This window comes from Leuresthes tenuis, unplaced genomic scaffold, assembly GCF_036924035.1.
Source record: "Leuresthes tenuis unplaced genomic scaffold, fLeuTen1.0.hap1 SCAF_22, whole genome shotgun sequence".
NCBI classification, from domain to species: domain Eukaryota; kingdom Metazoa; phylum Chordata; class Actinopteri; order Atheriniformes; family Atherinopsidae; genus Leuresthes; species Leuresthes tenuis.
The window spans coordinates 10927449-10948996 of record NW_027325376.1 but is presented as its reverse complement, the minus strand read 5'-3'; the positions used below and the strand labels follow the sequence as shown (position 1 = coordinate 10948996).

General features: G+C 39.0%; 1 protein-coding gene across 2 annotated transcripts in view; it reads left to right on the top strand.

Annotated features, from left to right (window-relative positions):
- Positions 1 to 21548, top strand: part of LOC140282208 (pyruvate carboxylase, mitochondrial-like) — a 254267-nt gene that overhangs the window by 43234 nt on the left and 189485 nt on the right. For both annotated transcript variants that reach the window (XM_072376794.1, XM_072376795.1), the window contains exon 10: positions 16094 to 16212. In XM_072376794.1, the coding sequence (XP_072232895.1) occupies positions 16094 to 16212 (119 nt within the window). The remainder of the gene's footprint in view (positions 1 to 16093; positions 16213 to 21548) is intronic.

The following is a 21548-nucleotide window of genomic DNA, read 5'->3' as shown; positions in this document are numbered from 1 at the left end:
TGTACTAAAAATGGAAGGCCCAAATGGCTCTAAAGGCAAAACTGATCATGGTAAAATGTGGTGGGCATCTGAACTAGGACTTCATGGGTGTATAAACTTAAGTCTCTTTTATGCTCATGTTCACCATCTAGCCAAGAGCAACATCCTTGTTAAACCGCCACCATTCCTTCTTGTAATTCATACTTTGAGGAGGCTCAGCCTTTTATAACAATTTGACTGCTCTTTAATTCTGATTCTTTTCCATGAAGACCCACAGAACTTCTTGCATCTTCTACGTTGATGACTGGTTTCTTGTTTTGAAGACTTGACTTTAAACTAACTTGTTCTGTCAAACTCATGTCCTCTAAAATGAGTCGATGAGTTCAATTACCAAGTATTACTGGAGCTATTGGTAGTCATAACCTTGACCCGTTTGTGTCAAAAGTTGCAGTGCTCCCTAATGTTCTGACTTTATGGGTTTGAAAAAAAGAAAAAGAAAACACCTTTTAAATTTCATTACAACTTATATTTAAGGGTGACAATGAGCTGATGCTTTGGAACTACAGCTCTTTACTGAACATATTCTGAGATGTTGTCATCCAGCTTTATCACTAAACTCTGTTGGCAGGAAGCCTGACCATTTGGTTAATTTCTAATTAAATTGATCAGGGGCAACTTCTGCCAGATAGACCTCAGCCCCTGACTCCTGCCAGGCATGCTGGGCTACTTTTTGGCAGAAGCTTGTAAATTACACTGAAGCTTGTAATGCAATCATAAGAGTCACCCAGGGGTGTTTTTCTGTCTGGCCTCATTTTACAGTTGTGATGAGCTTGCACTACATAACTCCTTACGTAGCATCTTAATGATGTACCGGATGTCTAGATACTTCTACAGTATGGTGTACAACTGTTCTGCTTCCTGCCAGCTCAGCCTGAGGACTGAGCAAACAAGACCAACTTTATGACACAAATCTTGTAACGTAGGCAGAGTTGTAGCAATAATGCACTGCTGCATTCAGTAAAACATGGAATCTGTTAAGGAGTGAAGAAAATGGCCTAAAGGAAAATAAAACCGATGGTCTTTTGAGTGAACAGACAGCAGATGAGCACTTTCACTGAGCAAATATCCTGTCCTCTGCATTGGCCTCAGTTAAAATGTCCACTTTCTTTCTGCTGGACCAAAAATAGTCTGGAGTACAGGAGGCTGGAAATATGTTGGTGCCATCCTTTTTTCCCCTCTTTTCACATTTATAAATGGGGCAAAATGCTAAAACTGTCCAATTTATTTAAAAAAAAAAAAAAAAAAAAAAAAAAATTGTCATACAAGCAGATCACTGACATCAGCAGTTTGGTGTAGTTCCCTGAGTATGTATGTGGGATAGTATGTACAGGGCTACACTCGACTTGCCCTCCTTTTGTCGCTTTTATCCACTCTGTACTCCTCTGCTTCAGTTCACTGTTGGGTATTTCTTTCTTTTCCCTGTTCATCCCCACTCTTCCACTTGCTTATTAACACTGGGCATACCCCCAAATACAGGTAGAGTTTCAGCTTGGAAATGACTGTTTGAAGGCTGTTAGCCATACTCACTAGAAGATGTTGGTACTAAAATAGCTATTTAAAAATGTCCAGATTTTGGTGTCATTTATGCTGCTTTGCACCTGATCTTTTAGGGGCTGTAGGATGCATCTGGAGGGTTGTTATTGCTGAACTCGTCTGTTTCATTGTAGACATCTTTATTCAGCTGATTCGTCAGTCTTTAGATCTCACTAACTGGCTGTTCAGCGTAGCAAATGAGTGCACAAGAAGGTAGTCAGCAGTGACAACAAATCTAATGGCTAATTTAACATGCCATGCACACAATCTCTTGTCATCTTCATTTCTCCAAAACAAGCAACGCTTTTACAACTGTGACCATGTAGAGTGAAGAAGGTGAAGATGAGCTGACAGTTGTGATTCAATAGAAACCAGCTTTGGTTTTCAATACTGGAAAACACGGAGCATGTGCTGCTGTGTTTACATTTATATCTGCTCTATTTTCCACTTTTCCTTATTATACAACATATGTATTACTGCCTCTTCTGAGCTGGCAAGCTATGTCCTCTTCAAAGGCAAGTTGAGTACATCCTGTCCATCAGCTGGAAATAGTTTCTGTTCATGTGCTGGTGTTTGTTCCGTGCCTCAGGCACAGCAGGGCCTCTCATTGGTTTGTTGTGCGAGAGCCCTTAACTGTGACCCTGATGAAATAACCTAATTGAAACTTTCGCTGCTCAAGAAGTTTTGACAACTTTGATATTGCGCGGCAGCAAGACGGAATGTCTTTCAACCAGTCTGAGGCAAAGAAAGAGAAGGAGCTCAAGAAGAATCGGTGTGATTGGTGACACTGAGGAGTTTTAAGTTAATTTTGATGAAATGGTGTACATAAAGTTTACACAACCTTCAAGTTTGCTTTCGTTTGATAAACGATGCAGTAAAACCCACATATGTTGTAAGAAGTCCAATGCCTGTGACACAAAGTAAATTTATTTTTATTTATTTAAAGTTCAGTTTTCTCTTTTTAAATGAATGACCTCATTCAGAGTGAAAGTTATTTTCATCAGTTCACTGGTGTCAGGCGTGTATACCTTTGTGTATAATTAGCTGGTTGGAGGAAAAAGTGAACAACCAAGATGAGATGAGAAAATTTACAGTTGATCGATTTCATTGGCTAAGAATTTAAACGACTCTCCGTGGAATCGGACTGCTAATTTGATTAAATGTTCTCTTTGAACTGGCATAATTCAGCATAATTATGGCTGAAATCAATGAGGAAAATGCCAAGACGCCTTAATTGACATACAGCAACGGACACTAGTCAGAAAGTTATTGATGTCCATTAGCAAAATCGCAGAACTATTAAGAATCAACTGAGCAGTCACCACATTACCACTGACGAGTGAAGGGAAAATGTTCTTGGTTCAATGGCACATGTCAAGAAATTAGATATTAGGCAACAGTTGAACAGATTCATGTTGAAGTAGATGTGTTGGAAAGTTTGAAATATGGAAACCCGCAAGACTAGAACCACACTGACGGGTAGATGATTGTGTCGCAGCATCTCTAAAATAGGCGCTCTTGTGAAGTGCTTTTGGTTTGCAGGACAACTGGCAACGGGGCCAAGGGTGCTGAAGGTTGTCTGGTGCACCTGAGGCGTAAAGGCTGGTCGCTGTTGAAGTTGCACTGACAATAATCTGAAGTGACACTGTATAACATGTACATTTCCCAACTTGGAAATGATTGTCAGGCACAGAAACGCACAACCTTGCACACATAATTGGGGACAAATTCAACTGTCCACCCTCGTATTTTTTTTATTATTTTTTTTCTTCACTCATCAACTTTCCCTCTCTTGTTTCTTTACTCCCCCGAGTTCACTTCATCTGGCTGTGAAATCATGTAGTGTGGGGTATACATCTAAGGCTCACACGTGCATGCCACACAACCTCAGTCCTATGAAATGGAAAACCCATTTCTGCCCCAGTACACTTCTTAAAAATATGTATATTTTTAGGAGTAAGGAGGTGGAAAAGAAGGGCAGGTGGCGGCAACAGGAAGGAATGCTTGATGCGTGGAGAGACCGGGTTATTGGAGGAAATGAGGAATTTAATTTAAAGTTCCTGGTAGTATATCTTGTTATAAATGTTTGTAATTCATACACAAGTCTGCAGGCAGGAATTTTTTGCAGTTGTGGACTATTCCAGTCTTTCTGTTTATGCATGTGACCCATCATTAAGCAGCTGTAGATGTTCCTCGTTAATCTACGGACAATGTGATTTTATTAACTGCTGACAGAGCAGAGGGTGATTGAATGCAGAATGAGAGTTGGGGAGGAGAAACGAGACATGTGGCAGTGAGGGTGCAGGCATGACCAGCTGACTCACCCAAAAACTCTTCCCTAATCTTTAATATGACAGGACAAAGATCTGGGGAACAATTTGAGAATGTTGCTGCACTAAGACTGAGAAGCAGTGGGAGTTTTTTTTTTTTTCTTTTTAAAACAAGAGTTAAGATTTTCACTTCACTTGCTGTGTGCGCACGGTTGAATTCACCATACATTTACAACTTTATGGGATAGGCAGTGATTTTAAAAAAAATATATATATTTCAGCAGGTCTCAAGGCCTCATCATTTTCCTTCCGCTCAATGAAACGTGGATTTTGTGAGCATGATTGGAGGACTACTGATGAACTGCAATTCTACTGTAGATTTTTGATTGCAGGATGGATCAGGCAATCGCGAGGTTATTTTGAATGGCATAGGTCTTCCCAAATGTCAACATTTTCAAATTTAAAGATTTAAGGAACTTGGAATTACTGTATTTAATTTTAAAATAATAAATACAAGCTGGAACAGGGAAGCAAGCTGAATCTGTCAACCAGCCGTCTTTTTCACTGCACACATTTGATCATGTCATGTCTCAGCCATAACAAGAATAACATTAAGGTGTCTGCAGCTCTCTAACAAGAGATGGTGTTGGGATTGACAACTTGTGGAAAGTTACTTGATTTCCAGAAGAAAGGCATGACTTAACATCTCTGCTGGTATAATACAGGAAACGGGAATTGGGCCTTAAAGGGGAACTCCGGTACACAGGCACTCTACTGGGACCACTTCATCCACACACACCCCTGGAGCACAGTTTATTTACTCCTTTCTCTGTGACAGTCAGCTAACTTCACACAGTTTGCTGCTGCTAGTTTTGTGCAACATGGCAGGATATTTATCAAATTTTGACAATGTGAACGACGACTTTGAATAAGATGGACGTTCTTACCGGAGTGAATGAGCTGTGCTGCAGCCATGCGTGTGGATGAAGTCGTTCCAGTAGAGGTGTGTGTAACAGTAACAGTAGCTATGTGCTAACAGAACAATAGTACGCCTTCATTCATTCATTCGTCTTAAAGTATTGGTGAAATAAAGACAGATAATGCCTTATTTAGAGGCTGCATTGTCTTTGCCCCATTCACTCCATTATATGGATCACAAGTAATCTAAATATCTTCCGAAGGATGCGGACTTTCGCCAAACTGTTCTCGGTGAGTAGATAAACATATTTCATGGCAGAAATAAGGTCTAGGTTTAAAAATATCGGGGTAAAATGGAAAAGGAGATTTATTTTTTTAATTGAAGATTAAAACTTTAAAAATGTAATGTTTAGTACTTTGAACTCAACACGAAGAAGCTGCTTTCAGTTTCTATGCACCATGTATGTGAACACATGACTGCAGGCCAGTTCTTGCCTCTTAATCAAATTCAGAGACAAAACAGAAAAGTCCTACGTTTAACTGATTTAAATAAGTTAAAGGACTTGCATTCCAACTTTTGCTCACAACTACTAAATATGAACTTATGCTAATGATTTTCTTAAAGATCTATGTAGTTAAGTTTTGGTATACATTCACTGTCTTGCAAAAGAAAGCATACTTTTGATAAACATACCTTTAAAAATCTGATTCTCTGTTGCATAAAGTAAGCAAAGTGATTTCTACTTGTAGCTCCGAGGAAGATGGTGCTTTTTCTGTTGTTGGAAGATTGTTGAATTTCTTTAGTTCAGTTAAAAGTTGACTACAAAGCTCGCAGAAGAAAGTTTCCGAGCTTTGAGCAAGGAAACGGGAGATTGATGCAATAAGTCGGTTGTATTTATGCAGCACATTTGAAACGAGTCTAACTGGAAATTCTCTTCAAAGCCAAAAAAAGATGAAAAACATTGAAGAAAGCCATTTACATATGGCTGTAATGTATAGGAAAAAAGTTGACTGCCAATGGTGGTTGGAAATGTACAAAAGATGTCTTTTTAAGTGGTTGGAGTAAATTGAATATAAACTTTCAAAAAGGTGTTTTAAGATTTGACAGCATTTTGCACCTAGACGGGGAACGGATTCCATATAGATGCAACCTGAAAACTAAAAGTGCTTCCTTTTTGTTTCAAACTAATAATAATCTTAAATGTAATGGTACACTAAGGAGAATCCATGGTAGCACTTAACCCCTACAGTCTATAGTCATACCAACACCAACCATGAAGAAAAGGATGAGCAGTTTTAGCAGTGGGAGAGTAGTAGATGGAGGCTGAGGCGCACTGAGAGATGAATCAACTGACTTTTTTTTTTTTTTTTTTTAAATGGAGAACTGTCTGGAGAGATCGACTAAAACATTATCGCCTCATATTGTAAGTTTCAGATGGAAGAGAAAGAAAGCGGGCAGAATAAAAAGGAGAGATCCTTGCCAGATGTTTAAGTTCTAGTAAAGGTTATGCTTAGCTGTCGCCCCATATGGTTGGTTTTTGATGTCTGTTTCAATCCATTTCATGTGAAGTCAGAGCCCATTTTTTTCATTTTAAGCAGAACCTTTTTGCTGTTTTTAAAATGGCGCCTTTAACTCGTCCAGTTGGTGCTTCCAATAACAAAAATGAGTCAGTTGTCGCTGACCTTTTCTTAAAAAACCAAAGTTGAAGCTGTGAAATTTAATTTAAGGTGAAAGATACTCCAGGTAAAGTAAGTTGACGTATATAAAGGTTATATCGGCAAGAAGCTAAAAGACGACTAGAATCTATAAAATAAAACCACACTTAAGGCCTTCACCTTGTTGTAGTTTATTCTGTGACGTTATAAAATGACAGCCTGTAGAAACTTAACTGTGGGTTATTATGGTCCTCCGCTGTCACTGTACCGTTGGTACATCTAAACTTCTGGCTGCACTTTGTTTACTATCAATTACTTTTAGAAACGATTTCAGGTTTTATGAGCCCACAATGCCATGACTATAAATTCACATTGGGCGTTTTTGGTGTCTGTTTTGATTTAAAATCGGTCTCTGTTGCTTTTTGTCTCCATCTTACTTGTTATTTTGCACTTTATGGCTGCATTGCTTCCAGTCCACACACAACAGCCATTATGCTGCAGGCTCATGGCCTTAAGGCTTCCATTTAGTTCACATCACCTCATAGTAATGTGGTGGGGAAAAGGTGGACATGAATTTTTATATCCATACCATTATTGCTATGTCTTGACTGTTAAGTTTGCAGCAACAAGACTTATTTGTCATGGAAATGCAGAAGCTGCTTGAAGACAAACGATGCAGATGGTGTCAGCAGTAATTGGTGCGTCTAAAATTCATGCTAATGGCTCTTTGCTCTATTTGATGTAATATGTTGAGCTACTTTTTTGTTGCCTTGCTCCCATCTTACAGGTTGAAAATTACAACATTCAAATGATTGGGTAGGCAGCCGATTATACCCATGTACAGACAGTAATATCTCAACTGTCACAGATGTCTTAATTTGCTGTCTGTGGTATTAAAGGTTGATTTCTGCCAACTTTGTGAGTCACCTAATTTTCTATTTCTCGTCCCTGTTTGACATTTGCACAGAATGTAATGGCAAGAAATCCAATATTTGCAAAACATTTGTGCTTGTCCAGATAAGATGATGAATACTGACATTTCTGATCGGCCTCAGCTGGACTGCATGTAACAAGAAGGAAATATTGACATCCTAAACCTAGCTAATATCCAACTGCTCAACTCGAGATGCACTTATTGCAATTATCTGTAAATTTGACCTGCAATTTCAATTTTTTTTTTTTTTTCTATTTGACAGGAAGCTTTTTCTCTTACAATTTGCTCAAAATGAAGTATTGATGATTTAAACATTAAGAAGTACCTGTTTAGAAATGCAGAATTTAAAACTTGGTATATTCTCCGCTGTGCTGCTGAAGAACGTCAGTTTTAAATAAACGGAAACAAAAGCCAGTTACTGATCAAAAGCAATGAAATAGTAATTGTAATTTAATTGTTTCAATGTGGTTATATTCTCAAAAACGAATGCATCCATATCGTCGCACAAACTTGTTTGACATAAAATCTGACTATGAAACACAAAGTCTGCCTTTAGCCAGTAGAGCGTTTGTGTGAAGACTGCAACGTGAACTGTTCTTTTTAGGCCTTACACCCACCTGTCATTGGCTTGTGGCTACACACCCTTTTGTGCAAAGGTTTAAGCCCACAAAATTCTTTCTTATAAGAACTACAAGCCAAAGGGGCATCTTTGCAGAGAAATGCATGACCACACACTTGGAATTGGGCACCAGACTTGATTGAGAGGGAGCACTTTGAAGTTGGACCATGTTTTTTTGTGTCAATGTTTTAAGGATTATTTTGTTAATATCAATAGAAGGGTGTATCTATAGTGACCGTCAGCTGTAAGGTTATCATTTAACACTGCGCATCCCATAAACCATGCTGTGGCTTTTTTGTGTCTCGTCTGGATGATCCTGTCCCAAAATGAAAACCTGCTCAGTGCCAAGCATGGTCATCAGTTTAGTCAGAGGGAGTCTTTCCATATGATTTAAAGACATCGCAAGTAAAAATTTTCAATCAACCAGAAGCATTGAGTGAAACATCTAGCAGGAACATCTTAATTGGTATCACTTAGTTGTTTTAGCGATGTAGAATCTTGTCAAGCTTGTCATCTTTTAGATGAACATGTTTTCTTCTCTTATGACTTTTTTTGGCAAGAAAGAAGCTGCAGGAGTTGGAAATGTGTACATAGAGGAGGTGAGGATGACCTGAATCCTAATTGGAGTTTAGAAGGGGCAATGCTGACGAAATGAGGGGATGAATACGTGAATTGGAAAACTGATGGATGGATTCTGGTCAAGCTCCTTTCATTATTGCTGGGATGAATATGACTGCGTGGGTGCAGATAGGAGTGTGTGTGGTTGTGCATGTTTGTTTATCATGGTTGTGGGTTTTGCTTGTATGTGATGTGTGTGCATCGCTGCATATGTTTGTTCCTGTGTGTGTTCGGGTGGGTGAGCTCAGCTGCTTTGGTAGCTGCCTGCAGCAAAAGGATTAGTGAGGTGGCACCACTGAAATGGAGCTGATCTATTTGCGAGTGTGTGTTTTTTGTGTTATTCTGTGGCTGTATCAGCGATGAATCGAGTGAGACTTGTGTGTTACAAGTTTGAAAGGGAATTGGATCGGATTACAGAAAATCTTGGCATCAGATTAGCTCCAACCCCCACTAGAGAAGACGGATGATAGAAGGAAAATGGAGGAAAGCTGTAGTTGGAGCAGAAAGCAGTGTTTAAATGAGAGTGGGGTAGTGAGATTTTCCTAGAATCTCTTTGTAATAACTGCTGGTGACTGCAACCTTTTGTGCATTATACAATCTAAGAATAAAAAGTTGCTTAAAGATGCCACACAGCAACTTCAGAGGCACAAAGAAAACCTACAAATATATAACTTCAATTTTTTTTTTTTTTTTACTTGATGCCCTTTTTTCTTTTTAAATGAAGCTCACATTAGCTGAGAACTAAAATCAAACGGCACTTGTTTCCCCCATCCCTTTTTCTGTCACTTATAGTAGACTTTACTCTCAGGCTTTACTGAAATTGACAACATGGTGAAGTTTGCTTTGACACCTTTGATTTAGCCTCTCCACTCTTGCAATGCCAGAAGCTTTTCCTTTCCGATTTGCTTTGAGAGAAGAGCTTGCTCAGTTTCATGCTGTAAAATAACATTAGTCATAACATTAATAATATTAATATAAAATAACATTAAATAACAAGACTTTGCATCTGCAGTCAAAAGTTACTCTTCTACCCTTTTGTTTCTTAATGCGACATTTATTAATTTCATGGCACTTTGAACTTCTAATTTAAACTAATTTATTCAAGATTGTTTTAGAATTCTACTTTTATTCATGACTCCTTTTGTTTCTAATTAATTTATTTAATTTAATGCCACATTTTATTTTCTATTTCTTTATTTCTGTTTCTTGTATTGAAATAATTGGGAGTGAGAATCCGAAGCCGCAGCCCGGTACAGTTCAGCTGCAGCTCTCAGAACCCACATGCGGCTTGGGCTTTTGCTAACAGATGACTTCCTCTATACAAATGGCCTTAACTTCCAATTGTTTGAAACAAACACATGACTTTGTTCCAAAATCTGTTTCTAAGAATGTTTTGGTGAGAAGTTAGTGATAGAGTTGCTGCTTTTCATTTTGGACTGAGATTAAAATTTTTCTCCGACTTTCATAACAGGCGCTGCATCGCACTTCTGATGCCACCTTTACATCTGCCGCCTTCTAACTCTCAGAATTCCCAGTAAAACTTAAAATAAGTCATTATAGAGTAATTAAGTCAGGCTTTTTGGGGATCTGGTAGGAATTGCATCTTGTACTGGTCCTTATTGCAGTGAGCTGAAGAAGCCTTTGGCTAAAGACTCATCTTTATGTTGCATAAAGGGTGTGCAGTGTTGTCAGTTATAATGAGCAGCTCGTGCAGCATTCTTTCCGCAATTAGCTTTAGGAGTTTCAGAACAGCCGTCAGTACAGAGCCAGTCATGTTATAGATGAGCTTGAAACAAAAGAATCAACTAATCTTTGAGGGCCTTGTATGAAATGATTGGGCTGCAGCAAAAGGAATAAAGGTGAAAAAGAAAATGAGGAAATGTGAAGCTAAATTCTTCAGATATTTGATAATATAAACACAAAAGAGGAGAGAGGAATTGTTTTCCCTGTATTAAAGGCACCCATCAGTAACTGGACATACCAATTCTCACTCACGTGTGCGCACACAGACACTAATGGAACCAGTTAATAGCCATTCAGGTTGTCAGTGTTTTTGCTCCCTGTGCTTAATGTACATCCTGAAGCTTTGTACTACATGACTCCTCCTCTGACCCCTTCATGACAGCAGGTTTTGCTCTCTGGCTGGTAGATTTGAGACTCTGGAAGATGGCAGCGAAGTGGAAGGCTGTCTGTGCAGTGTGCTGTGAAATATTAATATTGCTGTTCCTTGCAGGATTTACATGTTATGACAAAGTATAGTGGTAACAACCCAGAGAGGAAATCACTCAACACTTTAAGACTTGCAAGAGTGCACACTGTGTGACCACAGTGTGTGTAATAAAACTTTGGTGGGATTTTAAGTTATTTGTTCTGGTAGAGTTTGATGGCTTGATTTTAAAAATGAAAAAAGATTTAAAAACTTCGAAAGGAAAATCAGAATCCTCTATACCTCCTGTGTACCTTCTCTAATCAAAGCACAACTTCTGCTAGTGTATGTATAGATGTTCTTGGCACCAACAAGCCTTGATCTGCCAGGTCTGTTTTACCACTTGTGTCCTTGCAGAAAATACCTGCAATAGGTTTCCAAAGAGCATTTATGAAGCATCACATTCATATAGACTTAATTGCACATGATTTGAACATCTCTTATAATTCAATATAGAATCATGCACACCTTGGTTGCTGAAAGCTCCCCCTCTTGGGGTCTTTATACAGACACTGGAATATGTCACAAAGAAACTTGATCGTTAGAAAACCGTTTAATCTGTTGCATGTTGTGACCCTGTGTCTGTTCTACAGACCCAGCAAAGTAATGAACTCCCTGTATCGACAGGGGCTGAGTGCAACTTGTTCAATCAAAGACAGTTTTTAAAAGCCTAAAGGGACGATGCTGGTTTAAAGAGTCAGCACAACCTGATCCCAAACATCAATTTGCTAAAGAAAATTATGCGGATTTCCACCAGAGAATCTGGCACACCTCCCCAAAATAACAAAAGCCAAATAACAACAAACAGTTGATACTTCCTGCTGAGCCCTGTTTTGAAATTCAGATGGTAATTATAACGCAGCACTCGGCAACAAAATACTCAAATGCTCTCTATCCTTAAACAAGAAAATAAACTGTATTCAGAATGACAGAAGTAAATGGTGTCAATCTTTAGTGCGACTCACGTGGTAGGAAAGAAAAACGTATCAATTACAAATATACATATAAAAGTACAATGGGGATAGTGAAATGCTGGGTTCATAGAACAAGTGGAAGGGAAGTGTTTCGTATTGGCCAATTTGTTTGACCTGTGTCCATAAAGGGTGCACTGAACGGCAACAGCATTTTGACCCTGCTTTATTCCAGGGAAGCATTGTCCTTGTCTTTTCACTCCCACTATCTTTAAATGACTACAAGTACACAGGCATCCACCAATGCGATGATTTTAATTTGTTTTGTTTGCATTTCTGGTGCAGCATCATCGCACTGAAATGGGGGAAATCTGTCTGATGTACTGTCTCTCAAGTCTATCTACTCTTTGCTCCAAGCTTGTTCTGTGCCTTTTTGACTTGAAGTCATTCTGGTGTCCTGCTTGGACCAGCACATTGTCCCTAAAGCAGCTTGTTGAACACACTAGACAAAGGCTTATTTTTCATCTGATCTTGTGCTGGGGAAATAAGACCCCTCTGTGATATCTGGGTCTTTATTCTGCGAACACTTTACTCCATCTTGTTGATAAATTTCACCCAATATGTTCCACTGTTGGGAACTCAATGGGAACTTCCAGGTACAGTCTGATGCTCTGTGCAAAGGAAAATAAAAGATCCCTGTTAAGCTTTGATTTGAATGTTACAAATGGTTTCTAGCTGAAGGGTTTGACGACAGAAGGAAAACGGGCTGAGTGACGGTTCCTCAATTACTGAATCTTTCTGCTTTTCTGCCTCCCTGATTAATCCATCTTATCCAACTGTTTGCTCTTTGTCTCGTTTCTCTCCACTCCCACTCAATAATTCCTTGTCACTGTCCTCTTTGATCCATCCATCTTTCTTATTTTCTCCATCCATTTAACCCATTTTCTCCTGCACTCATCAGTAAAATTCATTTTTGTTTCACACTGCCTCCCTATGGCATATTTTACTATTGATCTGTCTTTGTCACTTTTTATTCTAAACTGTACACCGGTGCACTCATCAATGTTGGGATCATTTAAGTGCAGTTAGGGACACACTGGCCTGCAGCAGGGAGCACAATGTGTCAATGGAACCTTAAGCATTTTGAAATACTCTGAAGTGTGTGGTGGGATGCATGCATTCAGCATCCCAATGACCTTTCCTTCCACTGGTACAGCACATTGACTTTGCTGCCAGACCTTATCAAACAGTGACCACTCAATCTGTTACGCTTGCTGCTACTTCACTCACTGATTGTGTGTTAGAGCGATGGAAAATGAGTTCAATATGGAGCGACACACATTGGTGCTCTGTGTGAATTAGTGGGAGCTTGAAATCCGTGGATGTCGGTGCATTTGTGTTCTTGTGTGCGTTTACTGCTGTGGCAAAGTTTGCTACACACTGAAAATGAAGAGAAATGCACTTTGTGCGTGATTGGCTACTCCAAGACACATATTCAGTGTACAGTATGTGGATGTGATTACAGTACATTTACGTGTGTGTGTGTGTGTATGGAGACGTGGTGTACAAGCATATGGCTTTGTACTGTGTGGTGTAAACGTAAGAGCTTGTGTACTGTGATTCTCTGGAGGTCATTGGGCCTATATTAATCATCCCAGCTGTGACTGTTGGGTAATTTGTCAGCACAGGTATACGTGTGTGTGTATATATATATATATATATCTATCTCACACACACACACTTGTGCACGGTTTAATTGGTGCAACTCTGTTTCACATCAGCTGGAAGAGCAGAACTTCTGTGTGTTGGTGTCTTGTGTGGACAGATCTTGTTTATGTGCCTTCCCATGGTGTGTGTGTGTGTGTTCAGGTTTGAGTTATGCATGATCCCTCTAAGGAATCTCCAGTGTGTAAGCTGTGAGAACCAATTTCTCTCTGAAAATGTGAAATATCAGCTGGATAAATATACTGTCACTGTTAACAGATGTGTAGGATGTGGGTGTCTGTCCTGAGCTCTTTAAGCTTTTTACCAGACCTAGTTTTACTTGTTATGCACTTGCCTTTAGGGAAGCTGTTATTTTTGGAGTTGAATTATTTGTTTACATATAATCATTATGGCCGTTGTTGTTGTTAAATTACTACTTCTCTTTGTTGGCAAATTCTAATTGCTGCAGTTCCAGCTGAGAAACCTCTTTGTCTGCACCCTGTTTTTCTGCATGTCTTCACATTTAAGTTGACCTGATAACAATCAAAGCAGTCTTGGAGTTGTTAGTTGTTGTTTTTTTTTAAAACTTTTTTTGGGGGGGGTTAACAATTAGGGACTCAGCATTATTTTTTGTTCAAGTCTACAGTGATTGGTATGGTTCAGATAATTTACTTGGTGCTGATCTGATTTATTCCCCTACTTCCACTAAATGCTCACTTCAACAAACAAAGAGGAAAGTGTGGACTGTGTTCTTAAACCTGTGCCCTCTATGAAAGTTAGATGATGTTGTTTATTTGCTTTCAGACCCTAAAATCTATTGGGATGCTTTGATATTTGTTGTCCATCAGTGTAGTTTTCACTCCAAACCGGGTAAGTTTCACTGCAAGGCAATTGTGATTAAAGGAATAATCAGTGATGAGGGGACATCTGACGGTCTTAGAATGAGCTGCCCTGATTGGTTATGGTAATGCGTAAGTTGATTTATATAGCGTTTATACAGCAATTACTCTGCATACTGCTTCCATGAGGTTGAATTAAAGTGAAGGCAAGACTAGTTGTGGCGTTCAACTGTATGAGATGTTTAATTTTTAAAATTTTTTTTTCATTCTTATGTTTCTCCCTGATAGCAGCTGTAAACCCTCCATTTGTGGTTTCAGTCTTGGAAAATCAAATAAATTGCATATGATTTAGAGATTGTGTTATTTAATCTATTATATGCAGGTGCTGCATCAGTTAAAATGAGTTAATTAGTCTTAACTTTGAATAATTACGAGAAATGAATACCCTGCTCTGTAAGCACCATAATCAAATCTTAAAATCTAGATAGTACTGATCTTTATTGGATCTGTATGATTACAAGGACTTAGATAAAGATGGACTTTGTTTAAAGCTGCTAATCCAAGATGGGACTTTTGCATTGTTACTCAGGTAAATGAAGAATAAGCAACATTAAACTTAAAAGGTACAAAAGACAATTTTATATCGTAAGACTGCAGACCACACTAAAAGAAATAACATTTCTGCTCCAAATGACATCTTTTACATAAGACATCCCATCAGATAGGTGTTAAGTAGATTTTGTGGTGTTGTCCGTGTAGATTCTCAGTCATCAAGATCGTGGTAATACTAAGAGTTTGAAAATGACAACGTAGCTTATTTTTCTTGGTTCTGGAAGATGTTTAATCTCTCATCAGGAAAGCTTCTTGAGTTCTAAATTAGATGTAGATGGAGTAGTTGAAGGGCCATTCACATGACCTTTACATAGGTCAGTTAAGTCAGTGACTCAGATGTGATCTTAATAACTCAAACAGGCTATTTATAAGCAGATGGTCCCCACCTACTAGTTTAGAACACAAGAAGCCTTTTCAAATAAGAGGTGAAATGTTTTCAAGAACCATGAAAATGAGGTCCAGTTGCCCTTATTCAAGCATCTTTTCTTTGCCCTTATTCAAGCTACTTGATTTGTGAGTCATACTTGATTTGTGTGTGCGTGTGTGTAACTTGCTCGAAGTTACGGACAAAACGATAATTAGGAATTCAAAAAGTCTCCTACACACACAAATCGTTAAATCTGCCCGCACGAATCGCCTGATACACGCCACAAAGCTATAGATCAGCACGAAGGGTTTTGAGACTATTTTTTCACACCTCCGGGGAAGCCTCACAGATTCATCCGTGCATGGTGCATTTAAACACTGGTTGAAAGATGGGTCATCTGGAATTTCATCTGAGTCCAGTGTTATTTCCCTCACTTTAGGGAGTAAATTATTGCTTTACATAATTTAAGTGACAAATGAACATCCCTGGACCAATGTCGAGGCGAATTCCTGTATATTTATTGTACCTGACATTGACTGTGATTCTAATTGCATTTATTGAACAGAGGTTGTGGGAGATTCCAGTAACTCCCCCTTGATTAATGATCCAATTCAGCATTACATAGAAATGTGAAAAGTGCTCCTCTCCGTACAAACAAACAAAACACGTGGGCTCATTCTTTACCCATTTTATGTAGTCCTGTTTTCTTGGAGAGAAGGGGCAGGAGTTGTTTGTTTCTTTAGTTTCACGGCTCATTTAAGATGAGTGAGCACTGCCTCTTTACCGTTTACACAACTAATATGAATGGTATTACTTGAATAATTCGGAGCTATTAAACTGATCTCTTGCTATATTATTGTGCTGCAGGTGGGATATGAGAATGCAGGAACCGTGGAGTTCTTGGTGGACAAGCATGGAAAACACTACTTCATTGAGGTCAACTCCCGACTCCAGGTTGAACACACCGTCACAGAGGAAATCACTGAGTAAGTAGCAGATGTTTACTTATGTGGGTGGCTTTAGGCTGATGAGCAGCTGAATAGCTGTAGCGGTTGTCATTTTGCATGACTGTTTGTTTGGCATCATCTGTCTACTGACAGGTGCTCAGAAAATCTAACATTGTTAGATTTTCACTCTAAAAATGAGCTGAATTTGAGGTAAAGGTTGGAGGTGTGGAGCAGGTGTACGATCATGGGGGGCGGGGGTAAGACTGAGGGTGATGCACGTTGGCCAAAAATGAAGAAAAATTGAGAAATTTGCAGGGTGAATTCAAGAGGAAAAAAAGATTAGATGGAAAGCTGACAACTGCAAACGGATTGAACGAGAAAGAAAAATTGGGTAAGATGCCCTTAACAGGTGGAATCAGTGAAAAGAGAAGATGAGGTTAGAGGGGGTGAAAGACAACGGGGAAGAAAGAGAGAGGTGAGGAGGGGCGAGAAGATAATGAAAGTTATAAATAGCATTCTGCTCCACTGATGACCTGTGAGATTTGTTCAGCTGAAGCAACACAGATGGGTCTCAGACTATTGTAGAAGACCTAAACGCACAAAAAGCACTCGGGTATTTAGTCCCACTTGGGTCTCAGAAGCCTTTACTTTGCACTGATGCCTGTACATTGTAAGTCCTGCTTAATTCATATACTAAGGTTATAAATGAAGGTGGGTAAATACAGTAAGTTGAAGTGCACATGTAGTTACAATGAGTTTATTTTTGTTGCTGTGCTATCTTGAAGTTGTTATAGAATAAAATTTTGAGTGCTTCATAGTTTAAAGTTAAACTTTTCAGCTGAAATACTGAAGCTAGCCTTTTAAAAGTTTAAGTGAGTCAATTACCTTAAAAACATGTGACAGATGGGGCTGTCACAGTTATGATGGGATTATTTATCTAGGAAATGATTACATTTAGGAATTTGATTGTCTCTTAAACCAAGTAAGCATTGAAATGTAATAAGTCAACTTTCTGTATGAAGAATGATACCTGTACACAGATGATGGGTGTACAACGAGATGATGTCTTTAAAAGGCCATAACCTCTATCTAATAGTCGATCAGTGTGGAAATGAACATTTTTTTCATGTTCATCCAGCTGATTTCACACAACAGAGTTGTTGAAACAAAGTTTTTGAATTGGAGTCCACAATGCATCATTCAGAACTTGACATCATGCACAGTTGATTCAATCTATGCTTGTAGTTGGACCTGGATATTTTATTGGACCGTTGTCTTTGTCTCGGTATATATGCAGCAGAAGAAAATTTTAAAATTGATTTTGTTCAGTGCTAAATGGTGATGTCTGCTCTCAGCTTTTTAGTATCAGGCTTCTTTCTTACATCAATACAACACAGATCAAAAAGACTGAGACAATTCAGCTGACAGAAAATCGGTACAGTGTACCATACTGAGCGCTGGATTGGACAGCTTTACTGCTCTGTACATTTAGTTGGAGCTTTTCTCTCCTGTTTTTACCAAAAAAGATGCATGTTTTTCCTTGCGATAGCTCTGTGGAGGCTTTCTTTGTCTGTCCTGGCATTTTCTGGGTCAAACCTCCTGTTTTGGGTGTAACAATTTTTCATGTAAACATGTTTAATGAGGTACCCCAATGTGGGTGAATCAGTTTGTTTGGGTTTTTCCTCAGAACATTTTCAAAACTAATTTTTTAAAAGGGAAAGTGGACTTTTCTTTTTGGTTCTTGAGGACATCTGAAGAATTGTCTCACCTCTGTTGTGCCATGAGATTGTGGAGCTGTTTAGTTTCTCTTGTATAAATGTCTGCGCACCCCTTGCTGCACTGCATATACTACGCCACTCCGTTTGGGTAAACCAGTCTGAGGGGTGGTGTTGGCTTTGAACTGCACCAGAATGTTGTGTTTGAAGAACTTTCAAAGCTTCTCAGACACTCTTGACATATATGAAATGACAATATTTTGCACCTGTTCTTCTGGTCTTTATTTGTTGTGTTTGATCCAGATTTCGTAGCCAGTTTGATAGAGGCCCAGTTTGGATATCCGCAGATTTGAAGTGCTTTCTTGAAGTGTTTGTGCTACGCTTGTGTTCCCTCAGCCTTAAGGGGGGGGGTTCCTGTAAACCCCAGTGTTTAGATATCTTTCCTCCTCAGTGTGCACAGCTGTCCAAAAACAGCAGCTTATTGTCTCACATTCTCCCTTGTTGATGACCACAGTGTCATCCACATACCTAACCAGTGGTTCCTTCTTAGCTCACTGCTTTGTTTTTAACTTCTCCATAAGATATGGCCACAATGAGGGACACTGGAGTGCTTAGAAGTGCTTCTGACTGTAGAACTGGTCAATGTACTTGATATGGATGTTGGACAGGGACAAGTCCACCAGGGCACAGATTGGTCAGGGGGGGAAGTTGTTCCTCTTATTTAATGAGCCATCTTGCTGCTAACAGTCGTTAAGAGACGGAAGAAGACCTTGGGCAATATCATCCAAATATTTTCTTCTGGTTGCAACACTAAGAACATGGTTATGTGAAAAAGAGAGGCTCTGCTTTGTACATCAGTCTTTATTTGGTCTTCATGCCACCATATCCACATGCACTCTTTCCTCCCCAGTGAGTCATGAATTGACTGAAATTCATTCTCATGTATTACAGATGCCTTTCAGTCTAGCCATCCACCAGTTTGTTATATAATTTATTTTGCAGAGAGAATCTCATACCACTGAGGAAATTGGAAATTTTTGGGGGTATGAAGGTCGCTTAAATTTGCAGGAGTGCAGTAATTTTTACAAACATCTGCGCAGTTTCCTTCATAAAACGGCGCTTATGGAAAGTTTTAGCTGTCACAAGCAAAGGTTTAATTTCAGGCAGAGGTAGAACTCTTGGCAGCCACAGATGGCTTCTAGTAAGAGAACAGGTCTCTGCAAAAGAAACCCACTGCACATCAGTTTAAATTTTGATGGGGAGATGGGTTCTTTACAAGGAGACGAGAATAACATTCTCAAAAGTGAGAAGTGTGTCATTTTTATTTTAACATTATAAATTAGAGCAGGAGGTGTGTGAGCACATCAATTTATTCCTGTGTTTCAGACTCTTACTCATAACATGTCATTGCAGCATTTTTCTTGAGAATTGGCAAAACTCGACTATAGATGGTAGGGAGAGGAGAGTTGGGCTGTGAACACTTTCTTGTTTGATTCCTTTTTTTTTTTTAAATCAGTCATTCTACTTTTTCTCCTTTTAGTTTGCTCTTTTCAGCCTGCCTACTGTTGACCTTATAGTTGTTTTTTCTTCTTTACCTACACTCTTTCAAAATCAAACCTTTGAAGCCTGTTCTCAATTTCTAACCCAAATATAGACAGATTGTAGATGTAGACAGACCCCCCCCCCCCCCCTTATTACTCGTGTCATTATTCTGAGCATATTTATATATATTTTCTTAGTAATTTCCCACTTGACACATTTTTCTTCTACATTTAAGAAGCACTAGAAGTCTTGATGTACATGTAACTGACTGTGACTCTTTAGCCTCATGTATCTTTGTTGTTGAGTTGGTTTAAGCCTAATGATGGCGAGCGATTGAATGACCTTTTGGATGACATTGAATGTCCACTGAATTTTGTTCTGTTGCCACAAGGTGGCTGACAATTTTGTTCAGGGCAAACTGATGTGCTCAGTTGTCAAGCTACAAAAACAGCACCCCAATCCATCCTCATCCATATATAGGGTCCTTTTTTTATCTGCTGTCAAAGCTTTCCCGGCATGATGGGGAATTATCTGCACCATAATCTTGGTCCAGATGATGTAAGTGTGCAGTGAGTTGTTTAACATACAAATACATTACTGAATCCTGCCAATACAAAAAAAAAAGGTTATTGTTGGCCTCGGTAGTTAAAGAAAAGTCAGCAGAATGGACGAAATTAGTATTTTTGAGCCTATATGCAATAGATTAATTAAAGCATGATTTTGACTTGTCATTAGTTCATCTCAGTTGTTTTTTGTGGGACAACAGAAATGAAAGTTCAAGGAGGGAAGAAAAAACCCTTGAAGATATGTTGCCCTTTGAGAAGTGCCCCAGTCTCAAAATATACATTATGTTTAAGTTTGGATCGTTGTTGATGTTGGATTGTTGATGATTGGAGCTTGTATCTACAGGTCATGTTGGCCTCAGCAGTTTGACCTTAACATATTGCTGTTGGAGACAAACACTGAGCTAAGTCTAATAAGCCATTTTAAAAATGCTCTGCCTTAGATTTTACACCAGTGAATGAATGAAAATATATATCTATATATCTATATAGATAGATGGATAGATATAGCACCTGTAAATTGGCTGTTGCCTTGTTTTCTTCTCAGTCTGTTGAACATTTATTGATGGTCTGTTATCTTCAGTGAGGGTCACTGTAACACACATCCAGGTATTGAAGCATCTGGCCCCCCCCCCCCCCCCCCTCTCCTTTAGCCTCTTCCTTTCTTAATATCTTTGTGTTTCTATCCTTAACCAGATTAATGTATTCATCTCGCCCCTTTGTGTGTTTCTTCATTTCCCATTTTTCTTTTCAGATCACTGCTTCCTGTTCTCTCACTTTCTTTCCATCCTTTCAGCCTTGTCAGAGTCTCCCTCCATGTCCACTGCTCATCTATTCCCACACTCCTCTCAACCCTCCCTCTCCTCTCCATCATCCATCTCATCTTTGTCATTCCCCCATTTGCATTCACCTCCCAACATTTGCCTACCCATTCATCTCTCCCGTCTACTGTCCTTTCCATCACCTTTAACTCATTCACTGACTCACAGCTCATCTTTTCTTTGTCCTTCTATGAACTTGTCCTCTTCTGTCCTCACTCCTTCAATGAGTTCTTATCTTGTTGAATTTCAACAGAACTGCTCTCTGCCTCCTGCCCTTTTATAGAAACTGGTTTGGTAGCTTCTCTTCCACCTTGTCTTCACACTGCTTTCATACCAGACACATTTTTTTGCTTTTTTACACAGCTGGTTACTTGTCAAGTTGGTATCTTTTTGACTGAAAAGGCAACTTTTAACTTGTCACTGCATCTTGTGCCTCGTTTTTTCTCAGTAGTGATAATGGGAGACTGCGCAGCTGTCTGCGAGGAGGCAGAATATCATGATCTGTTATCTGAATAGATATACCCAAACAGAGACACGTATGACAATAAGCCCTCATTTAAAAGAAGTCTATCCAACAAAAACCTAACTCTACATAAGAAAAACACATTGTTTAGAAACCTAATGTAAAGACCATGTTTATTGGTCTTCCTGCTGGGCTGGATTTTTGCACAATAAAGGCAGTTCAGATTTATATGAAACAGACAAAATATGAGATTAAATGCAGACATCTGTTG